General features: G+C 52.6%; 1 protein-coding gene across 1 annotated transcript; it reads right to left on the reverse strand.

Annotated features, from left to right (window-relative positions):
- Positions 1-334: 334 nt before the first annotated feature.
- Positions 335-14,360, reverse strand: ERLIN1 (ER lipid raft associated 1). The gene is given in 12 exon segments (XM_063164118.1): positions 335-3,091; positions 3,093-3,236; positions 4,013-4,092; positions 4,356-4,445; positions 4,920-5,011; positions 5,876-5,934; positions 6,380-6,453; positions 7,324-7,449; positions 8,956-9,017; positions 12,569-12,615; positions 12,970-13,051; positions 14,216-14,360. Coding segments are annotated over 12 exon segments (1,020 nt in total). The 5' UTR covers positions 14,329-14,360; the 3' UTR covers positions 335-3,040.
- Positions 14,361-15,246: the final 886 nt, after the last annotated feature.

Consider the following 15,246-nt stretch of genomic DNA (forward strand, 5'->3'; position numbering starts at 1 on the left):
ACAGCAGGGTGGCAGCAGGCAGGGAGCTGTGCGGGGATCATGGAATGGGGAAAGGGTGGAGCTGAACTCCCCACTCCTGGGCCAGAGCCACAGGGGACAAACTGCAGCACATTTTGCCAGGCAGGCAGAGCCAGGCTGCCCCAGGATGCTGCAGGGAGTCCCCTCATGCTCAGCACCATCCTGGCTGTCCTGGCTTTGGGCACAGGCTCCCAGGGTGGCACTCACTGCAGCTGAGGACATCCACACCATGCAGTGCTGCTGCAGGGGCACAGGTAGAGGGGTCCCCCCACTTCGTGTGCCACCAGCCCTAGGACACATAAAACCATCCCAAAAAAATGGTAACAAAATAATTTTATTCTGCTTTATCAAAAGAACTGAACTGTGAATGTAAACCTGACCGGATGTATCGTGTTTCCTCAGGGAGATGTGCATCCAGGGACAGACCCCTTTAGTCACAGGCCCACACGGGCCATGGGAGCGGAGAGAAAAGCCAGTTCCATCCCAAATCCTGGCTGCAGCCACGTCCCTGCTCACAGCTGGGGCTCAGAGGGCAGCACAGCCCACGCCAGGGTGACAAAGTCGTGGCCACCCCTCCTGCACACTCACGCTGGGGCTGGGGAAGCAGGGCAGGGAGGCTGCTGCAGAAGGCACTCGGCATCACACATGCTGCTGCAGGAGCTGGGACATGGGGGCATCCCCTGGGGTCCCTCAGGCCGTGTGGGGAGGTGGGAGATGCACACAGAGGGACACTGAGCCAGTGACAGCCACTCAAGGCAAAGCCACGGCGCAGGGAGGCACAGCCAGGCTCGGATCCAAAGGGAAGCTGCTCCTCCTGCCCTGGCCTGGACATCCTGCTCTGATCACTGCAGGAGAGCTGGGAGCTGCCTGGGTATCGCTGCCAGCAGTGCCCCTCTGCCCTTGTCACCTCCAGGCTGGCAGAACCTACTCTGCCCAGCCATTTCTGATGCCCAGAGTGCCCAGCCCCAGGAACACATGGAGGAAATCATGGACACCACACTCCTGCCAGCATTCCCTCCAGCAGTGCTTCCAGCCTATAAAGCCAGCCCTCATCCCAAAATCCAACCAAAGCAGTGCTGGGGTGAGGGGAGCTCTGTGCCAAGGGCCTGCTGCAACACTGAGCAGGTGCCAGGGCACAGATGAGACTACACTGCCTCCTCAAAGCCATCCCACAGCAAAAAAAGGGACCCTGCAAGCCAAGCAGCACTTCCAGGAGACATTTCAAACACTATGAGACACACTGCCACCCCCTCTCTGCCCTGCTCCTGCCATGGCTGGGCTGGAAGAGGAGCTGGGATCCTGCAGCAGAGCATCAGCTGAACCTTGGGAGTCTGCAGGCAGACAGAGAGCAAGAAAGACCACCCAAAACTGCTGTGAAGTCCCAGTTGTGTCTGAAAGGGCAGGGCCAACACAACCCAGAGATGGAGGAGGGCAGCCAGGGCAGGAGCAGGGACAGCAGGAGACTGTCCATGTGCCACTGGGGACTCTGCCACCCCTGAAGCCCAGCCACACAGGGTGGGGACACAGCACTGCTCCTGTGGGGACACCACCAGCACAGGCAAAGCTGTTTTGGCTTCAATGTTTAAACACCTCCCTCACCACGAGGCTGCAGATGCAGCCAGGGACAGAAGATCCCAATAGGTCAAGTGGCCAGAGTGTCACCAGCCCCTCCAAGGGTGGCATGGCTGATCTGAGGGGACAGGACAGCAGGAGGAATGCACAGCACAGGTCTCTGAACATGCAGCAGGCAGTGCTGGGTGCTCCCAGCTGGAGGATGGCATTCCAGCTCTCCCCAGCTGCTTCCCCAGGTGTTGCATCCCAGATCCTCACAGAGCACGAGGAGGAGCAGGTCCTAAAAGCAAGCACACCCTCACAAGCAGGGGAGGAAGGAGGGAAAGCAGAAAGCAGGTTTGTCCCAGCAGATTCCCCCCTCCCCAAGCACCTCTCCCTCAACCTGCCATGGCAGGAGCAGGGCTGGATATATCACACACAGATCAGGACAGGAGATCCATCTGCCAGCAAGCCTGGCCAGGGATGAGAGGACAGGGACACACTCCTTGCCATGGCTGCTCAAGGACATACAAAACAGGTCCCACTCCCTGGAGCAGTGGATTTTGCATGAAGGAGCAGAGATGCCTCACCTACTTTGCAGCTGAAGTGTCAAACATCTGATCTGCTGCACAGCAGGGTCCTTTCACTCCTCTCTTCCCCTTCACTTTGCCAGCATGGCAGAGCAGTGGAAATTCAGCCCCCTTTCCCTGGTGAATGACTTACAGGGAGGCTGGAATCTGAGCAAAGACTTGCCAGGCTCTGTTCCCAACCAGCTGCTCCAAGGTGCTCCTGAAAATCTGCTTTAGGAGGCAAAGAGACTCAGCCACCCAGTGGGAGCACAGTCAGTCCCAAGGCTCTCTTGCTTGCAGAGAGGGGTCACAGAATCCCTTCAGAGGTTGCTTCCTCCAAGTCATTATCTAGCACTGCTGTCTGCAGGAATATCATGGCTGTGCAGATCCTACTCCCAAACCTATTCCACAGCAAACCACTCTGGCCAAGGAGAGTCCACTCCACTGGAGTCCTTGAGGAGAGTGAGACAGCATCAGCAGAAACCTTCACCAAGCAAAGCTTCAGCAGCAGGACAAGGGGAACCTCCTCTTCACTCAGCCAGGAGTGCTGAGCAATGACCAGTGTGCAGCAACACAGCACTCAGAGCCACTCCTTCCTGCTAAATAACTGCACCTACCCCGGGAGGCTTTCCTGCTGTCTGTCCTTTAATATTCCAGTATAGGTATGTTAGTACAGGATTATCCCTCCTTTGGAAGCACCAATTTCACAGGGGGACAAACAGAAGAGGCAGAGCCCTTGTGATCTGTTGCTAGAAGAAAATCAGCCCAGCTGCCACCTATAGACACAAGAAGTGCAGGCAGGCAGGCAGGCAGGGGCTGCATCCACCCCAGGCACAGGGCCTCGTGCTGAGCTACACCGGGCTGGCTCCCCGTGCCCCCTCAGCCACTGCTCTCCTCGCCTCTCAGGGGGCTTTCTCCAGGGCTCTCTGGGCTCTCCTGTGCAGGAAGGCTGCTTTGCTGGGCAGTCCTCAGGCTGGCCTGCTGGAAGGCACAGGAGTCCAGGAACACGCCGGGGATGCGGTCGCCGAAGTACAGCTTGCTGTTGGCAGCGATGGCCTGGTACTTCATCAGCTCCAGGTACTCAGGGGTCAGCTTCAGCTGCAACAAACAGACACCAGAGACCCTAAGAGACAACTTGCTGTGCCCTGTGGTGCTGGGTTTCATGTCAGACAGCCCTTCATGGGGTGTTGTCAGGACCCAGGACATCCCTCTGGCTGTCCTGAGCAGCCAAGAGCCCTGCCAGGGGTCTCACAGATCCCAAAAATGCCTGTGTGGTTTTGATTATCACCCATGGAGCAAGTTCCCAACCTTAGATGAAGATCTGCAAGCCAGGACAAATTAAGTAGAATGACAGTGAATTTATCACGGGGTAAAAAAGTAGATTTTGGGGTTTTTAGAATGGAGGTTCAGGGGGCAAGATGGAGGGATCTGTGTGTGTCCAGCCTTTCTCCTTCTTCTTCTTGGCCTCCATCTTCTGCTGTGATGGTGGCACTTTTGGATTGGTTTGGAGTAGAAGCTCACAGTCTAACATAGGTGATGGGTATTGGGAAGTAATTGTAAACATTGTACATGTAGTTTTTAGTATAAAGACATAACACTGCCCTGAGGGCAGGCAGAGTGCCTGGACTGTTGTGCTGAGCAGAACTCAGCAGGACAGGAGAAAGAATTTTACAGATAAGATACAATAAACAACCCTGAGACCGGAAAATGAAGAGCCCTGACTCTTTCGTCAAGCTCTGGGCTGGGAAGAGAGACTTTCCAACTTTTCTTGGGGTCATTGTGACCAGCTAGAGACCCCAACAGGGTGTGGGGCTGTCAGATCGAGTGTTCTCCCAGTGCTGCCCAGAGTGAGTGAGCAGCTCCCCAGAGCTCACCTTGTTGGAGTCAGCCAGCTTCCGAGCAGTGTAGTACTCAGCATCAGCTCTGGCCTTCTCCCTTGCCAGGAACGCAGCATCTGACACAGCAGGAAGGAAAGCATTAGGAAGTGAAGGGCCCCATATCACACTGAGCACCTGAGCCCTCACCCCACGGGGACCAGCTGAGCCAGGAGTGCCTGTGACAGCCTGGCTGGCCCTGTACCTGCCCTGCAGCTCCTGGAGAGCTCCATGCACGGGGCAGGAACCATCCCAGTGCACAGCCCTGCACCCTGCAGCACCCTCAATGGCTTCTGCAGGTCTGAGGCTCCTCCACCTGCCACAGCCCCAGCAGGGTGCTCACCTTCAATCTCAGAAATTCGCTTCTCCGTTTCCTTCTCCATGATCTTCTGCTGGTAGTGGATCCTGGCCACCTGAGCAGCCTTCTCTGCCTCTGCAATCACAAAGGGCCCAGCTGGGAAATCTGCTCCTCAGGCCTTGAGCCCCAGCAGCCTGACCCCAGCACCTGGCTGCAGGCTCTGCCACACATCCCTGCTCCCTCCTCCCCACTCAGTGCCAGGCTGTGCTCCAAGCAGCAGAGTTTTCTGCCTTTCTTTACAGGAAGAAAACAATTGTGTTGTGTTTTCTGGTGTCTGCAGAGCTCAGATCCTGTTTACAAGCACAGGGACATGGAGCTCCAAGCCCAAGCAGCTTTTCCAGCAGAGTGATTCCCTCCATGCCTGCTGCAGGACAGAGGTGCCCCCTGCTCTGCTGCTGTGGGATTTTCACCCAGATGTTCCAACAGCTGCTTGTGCAGCCTGGCTGAGCCTCCCTCATGGAGCTGCCAGTGAGGAAGACAATGAATGTCCTGCCCCAGCTGAGCAGGGAGGGCAGGAATGGAGGCTGTGCCTGTGCTTGGTGACATTACCAATGAGTGCTTTCTTCCTGTCTGTCTCTGCCTCCTTCTCCACCACCTTCTGCCTCTGGGCTGCAATCAGCAGCTTGGTCTTCTCAGCCTCCCTGCAAGGGCAGAAGTGTTATCCTGGGGAAAGGGAATGAGGGGCAGTACTGGGGTACACAAAACTGGGAGTACTTTTGACCTTATCAGCATAAGAGATGTGATAAACAAAATGCCTTGGCAAGAGCAAACAGAACTCTGAGAATTAAATCAAGATTGCAAGAAGATTCCATTTCAGACCGGTTTACCAGAAAAAGAAAATTACATTGATTTCTGCAAGCAAGAGATGTTTAAAATGTGTAAGTTTGATTATGTGATGATTAACACAAACATTATGGTAAAACATTACAAATCTTCCTAGAATAAGTATATAAGCAGTTGTAAATCACAATAAATTCGGATTCTTTGACCATGTCAGTGCCTGCCCCATCCCTCCAATTGCTGATAGAGCAGCTCTGCATCCCAGGAGAGGCCCTGGGGACAAGGGGCCAGCCAGCTGCCAGCTCCCTGCTCACAGCCACGGGGACTGGCTCTGTCTGCAGCTGTATGAGCACACACACAGGCCAGGGGAGGGACCATCCCCCTCTCCATCTGGCCACATCTGGATGCAAGTCCAGCCTGAGGCCTTCAGGATGAGGAACAGGGCAATGTGAGCTGGAAGCTGGGCCTGCTCAACCAAAGGTTGACACCTAACAGCACCTCCTTCTGCCCAAAGGCATCCCAGGGATCCTGCAGGGGAGCTTACAGGCAAGATATCAAGCCCCTGAGCCCGGATTTCAGCATGGAAATGGAAAACAGAAGGCACAAGTGCACTGCCTGGAGCTCACCTCTCACTCCCTGAGCACCAGAAAAGAGCTTTCCAACAGCACTGTACCTGTGCAGGACCCTCAGAAGTAATTAATGCAATTTTATGCCCTGTTACTCACATCAGCTCGAAGTTCCTCCGGATGGCCTCTGGAATTTTGGGTTTTGTGACACGCACAGCCTGTGGGAGCACACTCTGAATGAAACATCTTGATGCAGTATCAATAACCAAGATATCTCTTTGCAAAACCAGCTGCAGTGCTGTGGACAGTGGTGCCTAATCCTCCTGTGCAACACAGCTGAGCATGGTCACTCTCCCAGAGGTGTGCCACATTTCCATTTCCATTTCCTGCCATCCCATCCCATCCCATCCCATCCCATCCCATCCCATCCCATCCCATCCCATCCCATCCCATCCCATCTCCCATCCAAGCTGGCTTTGGACACTTCCAGGGATCCAGGGGCAGCTTCTCTGGGCTCCCTGTGCCAGGGCCTCACCACCCTTAGCATAAAACATTCATCTTTCAGTTTAAAACTTGCTGTCCCTTGTCCTGTCACTGCAGGCTTTGGCAAAAAGTCTTTCTCCACCTTTTAAAATCTCTCATTATTGAGAGGCCACAACCCACCTGGATGGTGAGACCTGGTGCCATGACATTGAGGTCTTTCTGCAGGGCCAGCTTCAGGTTCTCATCTATCTGATCTGTGTTTGGAGGACAAAAGAGAGAGCAGTTGGTTTATCATGTTTTCCCCCACAGCTTGTGTGGCATAGAGCCAGCAGGCCCTGAAGTGCAGGTAACTCTAGAGTGTGGGATAAGGATGCTTCCTGAGACATGCTGTACATTGTTTCCCTTCCTGTGCCCCCTGAAAAACATTCCCAAAAGGAGACTCACATGTTGGTGACTAGAAAAGTTCAGCTGTTGATGGATTTGTGTTATCTGAACTAAGTGCAAGTGGCTTTCAGCATCTCAGCAAGACAGAATGCTCAGAGCCTGTGGTAGAAGTCCTTCTCATCACTTGGACTTGGAGTACATTAATACTAAAATTCTGACAACCTTTTATCTGCCATAAGGCAATTTTGCCCTGCTCAGCCACTCAGGAAGGAACAGAACTTGTTCTGTCTTTGGGTTTGGGGCACAGGTCCACCAAGGAAAGAATGCCCTGTGCTAATTCCAGAAGCACTGCTACCTCCCTGTGAAAAACCTTCCAGCCCTCACTTGCTGGAGACAGCAAGCTGTGAAAGTACAAAAGTGAATTCAACAACAGAATTCAGCAGGGGATTAAAAGCAGAAGCAGAACAAGACAAATCCACTGTCACAGTGAAGGCCACAGGCATCATTGCACACACAGGAGCAGAGTGGCTCTGCTGAAAAGAAAGGTGGAAAAAGACTCAAATCAAATTCCCACTTGCAGATGGGGAAAGACAGAGACACCTGAGTCACTGGAGTTACAGGGGAAGAGGCAGATGGATGTAAAAGGAGCTGGATCTACACTGCAACTCCAGCACAGGGCCAGTGTGGTGCAAGGGGCTGGCTGGAAGATATTCCAGGAATATTCCAGAGGATGCACTCACCAAAGAGCTCAATGTACACCTCCTGCAGGGTGTGGGCACTGCAGAACTGGTTCAGCTCGTGGTGGATTTTGTTGAAGATCAAGGTCTTGTCGTAGTCAGCGGTGTAATTCCTGACGATGTCGTACACTGGGGAAGGGAGAGAACACCAGAGCTCAGCCCTGGCACCTGCCAGGGTGTCAGGGAAGGAGGGCAGCACTGGGACAGGGCTTTTCCAGGGTAGCCAAAGCCCCAGCTGCCCTGCCCTGCTGTCACGTGCTGCTGGGATTACACAGCTTCAAGGAGCACCGTGGCAGGATGTACTGCCTGGTCCTGTTTTACCATCTGCATAAACAAATGGAACAGCAAAGCCTCACCAGGACCTGCATGCACAGGTACTGCTGGAAAGGGAAAACAAGGATCACTCCCATTATTGAAACCAAGCAGATCCTGCACCAAAAGGAGCATGGTCAAGGGAGGGGATTCTCTCCCTCTGCTCCTGTCGCCGACCGACACGAAAGAACACAAGGACACCACTGCTTTCAGGTGAAGGGAAAAAAGGGAAGTTTTATTCTCTGACTCCACTATTTATAGTTTTACAAGAGTGACAGTGGATTGGAAGGTGACAGTGACACCTCTGCAATGCCACAGGTCAAACCAACCGTCCATCAACTCTCTCCTCCTCCATAAAGGAATGAAAAACAATGAGTTGTTTACAGAAAGCGTGTGGGAAAGTTCACTACAAGAATGTCAACATCAGAAGGCTTAGAAAATCCTAGAAAACCAGGGCGACATGCTCCTGCTGAGGCCCCACCTGGAACCCTGTGCACAGTTCTGGCCTGCTCCCCCAGCACATGAGAGGACACTGGAAGTGTTGGAGCAGGTCCAGAGGAGGCCATGGAGATGCTGAGGGGTCTGGAGCATCTTCCCTGTGGATCCAGGCTGGGAGAGCTGGGAATGCTCAGCCTGGAGAAGGGAAGGGTGTGTGGAGACCTCAGAGCTCCTTCCAGGGCCTGAAGGGACACAGGGGAGCTGGAGAGGGACCCTGCAACAGGAACTGGAGGGACAGGACACAGGGAATGGGTTCAGACTGACAGAGGGGAATTTAGGTGAGATAAATGGAAGAAATTCTTGGCTGTGAGGGTGGGCAGGCCCTGGCACAGGTGCCCAGAGCAGCTGTGGCTGCCCCTGGATCCCTGGCAGTGCCCAAGGCCAGGCTGGACAGGGCTTGGAGCAGCCTGGGACAGTGGAAGGTGTCCCTGCCATGGCAGGGGATGGGATGGGCAGAGCTTTAAGGTCCCATCCAGCCCAAACCCCTCCATGAATTACACCAGGAATTCACCCTCCAGCGCCTCAGCAATGCTGGAGTTTTGCATTAAGCTGTGCTGCTGAACAAAACAAGCTGTCTGTGCCTTTGGGGTGGTGAAATAAAAGGGCAAGAGGCTCCTACAAGGGTTCTGTCTCTGCAATTTTCTCTGAGCTGAGCTGGAAGCACCTGGGACCAACACTACAGGACCAGGAGCTGTAAGGGTAACAACAAATGGAAACAGAGGGAAGTTCTGCTGGCATGGAAAAGGCAAGTCCTGCAAACCAAGCCAGAGCTGCCCCAGGATGAGTGAACACAGTCACAGGAACCAGGCTGGAAATACCAAATACCTGCATATGGGGCCAGCTTGTTCACAACTTCTATTCGGTCAATGTAGATCATAACACCACCACTGCAAGGGAAAGACACTCATCAGCCACACTGCAGCTGCTAACAGCCAACAGATTTAAAGCAAAGGCATCTTTATCTTTATTTTAACAGATTTAAAGCAAAGGCATCTTTATCTCTATTTTAACAGACTTAAAGCAAAGGCATCTTCCTCCCTCTTCTAACAGATTTAAAGCAAAAGCATCTTTATCTCTATTTTACAATATTCTGGGCATTTTGCAATGAGATAACAGCCAATCCCAGACTTCTCTCTGCATAAATCCAGCAAACCTGCAAAGCACTTTCTTTCCCATTGCTGATTTCCTACTCAACCAGCCAAAGGAAAGCTTTTCTGATCAGGAACGTGGCTGCAGCTCTCAGGAAAGCAGAGGGGAAGGCAGCGAGGACAGCAGGTGACACCTGCCACCAAATGCAGACACACCTCAGCTCCTCTGGGCAGCAACACATGGCAAACAGAAAAAGCTCTTATTTTAATTCACAATCACTAACTCCAGCAGGAGCTTGGCAAGGCCCAGGAGAAAGGAAGGAACAAAGCACATGGCAGACTTCAATCCACTGGAGCTCTCCAGGAACACCACAAGAACCGCAGCAGAGGCAGCCTGCAGGCAATCCTCTCCCCCAAACAGGATGGCAGGAAAGGGGGAATCAGAGGCCAGGCTTGTCCCCAGCCTCTGCTCTTGCTGCTGTGGCTTTCAGAAAGCCATGCCCACCCCTGGGTACCTGTAACACCAGACAAAAGCACAAACTCTACAGGGAAGAAAAAAACCTTTAACTTTCAACAGCTCTAAGTCTCTTGAGAGCCTAATTTTAAATCAAAAAATTCCTGCCATGATGTCCTTGGGACAAAGGCACATCACAGAGCAGAAGCTTCAGCAGGAACTGTTTAGAGACAGCTCATTCCTGGCAGTGCAACTCCCACATACCCAAACTCTGTCTCTGTGATGTTTTAACTCAAACAGATCCCCCATGACAAACTCCTTTTCTTATTCTGCAGGTCTTGATCTCTGACAGCTCAAAGCCAGATCTGCAGGAAATAAAAAACAACCTGAACTTGCCTGTGTCTGTGTTCTTTTGGAAAAGGCCTCCCAAGCCCAGCCTGTTCTTGCTCCAAACCTGCTTCAGGACAACTATGAGCTAAAATCACTGGTGATGGATGGCCCTGATCTGCTGCAAATCCAGCATTTTGATTTTAAAGGGATGTCAGAAAGAAAAGGAGAGTGTCTGCATCACCTCCCTGGCAGGGAAGGGTCTGAAATGGCACCTCAGAGCTGTGAGGGCTGCCTGACTCTGCCACCACCTCCCACAGCAACCTTGCTGAGGGACAGTAAATGGGATATCACCCACTGTTATTCCATTATTATCAATAATTCAGAAGTGTTTATGTGGTGTGCTGGGGGATAAGGGCATTTTATCAGTCCTGCTGGTCATGCCACAGGAGATGGGACACAGGTAGCAGGAAGACTCTGGAAATCCTCACACAATTCAGGATCCAACTCAGGGTTCAAAATCTCTATTTAATGTGTTCACTGAATGCTGCCAGGTACAAACAAGACAAAAAATTGGGGATGGGACACCCACACAGACACTCAGAAGCTTCCAGATATAGATAAGGACACAGGGAACAGGAACATAAAGAGAAAGCCAGCCCTTAAAATGTGGTGGTTTGATATGTAAACACAAAACCTGAAACTGTTTGGGCTCTATTCTGGTAGCAGACTTTGAACTGGGACAGTGGCAGTGCAGGTGTGCTCCAGTTGTTATTTATAAGCTCATGTTTTACCATGGAAATGTGGATGCAAAGCTTGGGCACCGAGCAGCCACAGACTTTGGATCCCAAATGCAGCCACTGAAAGGCTCCTGCAGCACCACCTGGGCAGAGGGCAGGGCTGCTGGGACCTTTGGCCAGGGTGAATTCAATCATTAACTGAGAGCTGCTTTCACCAGCTGTCTGCTGCTGTAAAGCCCATTTTTACTGCCTGCACCTTCCCAACCACCTGCATTGCACAACTGAACCCCACAACACTGCAATTCAACAGGAGCTTCATTTCCAGCTCCTAAATCACAGAAGCACAGAATGGTTGAGGCTGGCTTTGGCCTCAACCTTTGACATTTTGATCTTGTTTACCTCACCACAAAAAAAGGTGGAAAAAGACAAGGCCCGAAAGTGACAGGGCAAGGGAAATGGGTTCAGACTGACAGAAGGGAAATTTAAGTGAGATAAATGGAAGAAATTCTTGGTTGTGAGGGTGGGCAGGCCCTGGCACAGCTGTGGCTGCCCCCGGATCCCTGGCAGTGCCCAAGGCCAGGCTGGAGCAGCCTGGGACAGTGGAAGGTGTCCCTGCCCATGGCAGGGGTGGCACTGGATGGGCTTTAAGGTCCCTTCCCAGCCAAACCATTCTGGGATTCTGTGAAAGCTGCAGCACTGAACACTAACATTATTTACAGATACCCCTGAAAACCCTTCACATACTCCCAAAAAACCTTTGAGATCTAAAATTAAAACCACAAGACCTTTATGGTAATATTTAAGCCCCAGCAATGTCTGACGCTGAACAACTCCAAGAAAGTTAATATTGGTTAAACCTGATCAAAATTAACTCTGTTTTATTAACACTGCCACTAACATTCACCTTTTAACTTCAATGTGGTCACTGTGTGTCACCAGTCCAGCCACCACTGATTTAATTTTTTAAACAGAAATTTTGTTGAGGACCCTGAATGTATAAGACAAGGATAATAACCATGGTTTTTGGTATTTTTTTTATCCTGAAGAGTCATCACTTTAACTTGTGGATGAACCAACACAACAGGATCTGTGACCCAACTCAGACCTGTAACCCAACAGGATCTGTAACCAGCCCTCTCCTCCTGCTTGTTACAACTCAAGCAGCTGACAGAAGAATCAGCCTGATTATGCAGCAGGAATTTCATCTGGAAATGAACTCCCTCCCATCAGGAGGATTCCCACTCCCAGTTTCCTTCTGCCCATTGCTGGGGCCAGCACCTGTATCAGCCACAAGACCCAGAGTGGAAATAACCAGGGCACAGCAAAGAAAAAGCAAAGGGGTGTCAGAATAACTGAGGGGAGAAGCCCAGAAAAATTCAAGATAACATCACAATAAATGCAAACATCCCTCACTGCACAAGCAATGGGGTGTCAGAGTAACCAGAAAAATTCAAGATAACATCACAACAAATGCAAATATCCCTCATTGTACAAGTAACAGGGTGTCAGAGTAACTGAGGGGAGAAGCCCATAAAAATTCACGATAACATCACAATAAATGCAAATATCCCTCATCGCACAAGTAACAGGGTGTCAGAGTAACTGAGGGAAGAAGCCCAGAAAAATTCAAGATAACATCACAATAAATGCAAACATCCAGCAGCTGAACAGCAGCTCCAGCAAGAGCCAGTGTTCCCCCCTGTTCTGTTACACTGTGTACATTTGGGATTAATTTTATGGCAGGTGCTTTTACTCCCAAATCCCAATGTCCCAGCCCTGCAAATGCCCCCAGGGAGTGCATCTAGAATAAATCCAAGTGGAAGCCATACCTTGTCCCACAAGGCACATTCTTCACTTCATCAGTCTGCAGCGTGGTCTGCAACACAAACACAGCAGCATTCACAAATCTGGCTCACAGGGAGGCCCACACTCCCACAGTGGCACCACAGAGCCAAAATTGTGTCCTGTGCCTCCCTGGTGATGGCTCCAGGTGTGGGCAGAAGGCAAAGCTTCTCCTCCCCTGCCTTTTGGGAGATGCACAGGCAGCTGTGCCTGTTTCCCTGCTCTGGAATGCCAGGAAACAGTGACAGCCACAAACAGGGACTGTCCCCCTGAGCAGGACACTGCCAGCCCCAGCAGTGCCACACACACACACACACACACATGGTGGGTGGGGAGAGCTTCCAGGAGGACAAATCCTGGCTCCCCAGGGGAGGGAGAGGGCACTGACCTGCACGGATTTGAAGGTGGTGATGAAGGGGAGCATGATGTGGTAGCCAGGGCCGCTGGGGCTGGTCAGCAACGCTCCACCCCTGAGGAGAGGGAGGAAAACAGCCTCAGGAAGGGGGCAAACAGCAAGGGCTGCCTTGGAGGGCCAGCTCAAACTGCCAGGGGTCACAGAGAATTGCATCAGTGCCCTGGATTCGCCAGCAATTCCCCAGCAAAGGGCTGGGTGCACCCGATCTCTGCCTGCTGCAACTCTGCATGAAGCTTTAACTCTCGGAGCAGGCAGCTACTGCTAAACCCTCCCAGCACTGCAACACTGCACAGAGCTGCAAGAACACGGATTTCTCCTCTAAATAGTTCGCTGGTAACCATGGAAAATCCAGCCGTGGATGGGATGCTGCCAGTTTGGGTTTTGGCACAGCCCCTCGCCCAGAGCACAGAGAAAAGCCCTGGGGTGTTAATGCCCAGAAGGATTGTGGTTAAAGAGAACTGGGGGACATTTGGGGTCTCTCAGCAGTCCTGGTTAACTCTTTGAAGCAAAAGCTGGCAGAGGTGTCAGCCCCTCCCCAGGAACTGTGCAGTCCCCCCAAGTGCTGCACATTTTGCAGAGTGCTCTTTCCTTTAGCCCTCAGTTTTTTCTCTTCTCTTCTCTGGATGCTGTTGGTGTGCACATTAAATTGGCTGCTCTTGTTCAGTTCCCCCTCACTACACAAAGTTGAAATTTGTCTAAGTAAAATAACAGTTCTACACAAGCTAACAATAAAACTGCAACCTCTGTACTCATTTTTTACCTTGAGTGGCACAGTCTCTAGGTCTTTACAGATAAAGCAATCCGATAAAGGGTCTTTACAGAATTTATTGTGCTTTATTCCATAAAGAACATTTTTACTTTCCAATTTTTTTGCATGCTGAGTGGGAAGGGCAGGGAAAACATTCCAAGGCACCAACACTGAGAGTTCTGGCCGGGTGACAGTTTGGGACAAAGGTGACGGCCCTTGCTGGCACAGGGGGAAATCAGCAGATGCCAGCAGGCAGGACAGACGCAGAGCTCTGCAATCAGTTTGTGACAAGGGGGAAGGAGAGGCAGGAGAAGCAGCTCAGAGACCCAAGGGTGAAGGGAGCAGGAGCAGCCAGGGCTGCCCACACAGGGGGAAACTGGAGGGGAGCAGAGGACAGAGCAGTGCCAGGGGCAGGGATGGGTGCCAGGGATGGGTGCCAGGGATGGGTGCCAGCCCAGGGGGGCTCCGTACCTGTAGTACACAGCCAGGTGTCCCTCCTCGACCCTGTGGATGGCAGAGTAGAGCAGGAAGACCAGGAGCCCGGTGGCGGCGGCGGCCGCGGCCCCGGCCTGGGCCATGGCCATGCTCGCATCCCCTCCCGGCCCGGGGGCGCCGCGGGCCCGGCCCTGCACGGCAACAACGGACACACACCCGTTACACACCGGACACGGACAGGGCCCTGCATGGCAACAACGGACACACACCCGTTACACACCGGACACGGACAGGGCCCTGCACGGCAACAACGGACACACACCCGTTACACACCGGACACGGACAGGGCTCTGCACGGCAACAACGGACACACACCCGTTACACACCGGACACAAACAGGGCCCTGCACGGCAACAACGGACACACACCCGTTACACACCGGACACGGACAGGGCTCTGCACGGCAACACCGTCAGCGGGACACACCCGCTGCTGCCACAGGCGGGACAGGGACAGGGACTGCCCCCGGCCCGGCCCCGTGCTGCCCTGTCCCGCCCCTATCCCTATCCCGTACCTGCCCCCAGCCCTACCCCGTCCCGTAGCTGTCCTTACTCCACAGCTATTCCAATCCGTATCTCAGGCTCTATTCTTTAGCACAATTCTTGCCCCCTACCTGTCTCGCAGCTCTCCCTAGCCTTTATCGCAATCCCTGTCCTGTACCTGTCCCTATCGTTTACCCTAATCCCTGTCCCATTTCTTTATCCCAATCCCTGTCCCGTTTATCTTTATCTTTATCCCAATCCCGTTCCTTTACCCCGATCCCTTTCCTTTACTCCAATCCCAATCCCGTTCCTTAATTGCGTTCCCTGTCCCGTACCTGTTCCGTTCCTTTATCCCGTTCCCTGTCCCGTTCCTTTATCCTGATCCCTGCCCCAATCCCGTCCCTTTAGCCCAACCCCGTTCCCTGTCCCGTTCCTTTATGCCGATCCCTGTCCCGTTCCTTTATCCCGATCCCATTCTTTTATCCCGCTCCCAGTCCCGTTATCCCGATCCCTGTCCCGTTCCTT

This window comes from Melospiza melodia, chromosome 9 (assembly GCF_035770615.1).
Source record: "Melospiza melodia melodia isolate bMelMel2 chromosome 9, bMelMel2.pri, whole genome shotgun sequence".
Taxonomy (NCBI): Eukaryota; Metazoa; Chordata; class Aves; order Passeriformes; family Passerellidae; genus Melospiza; species Melospiza melodia.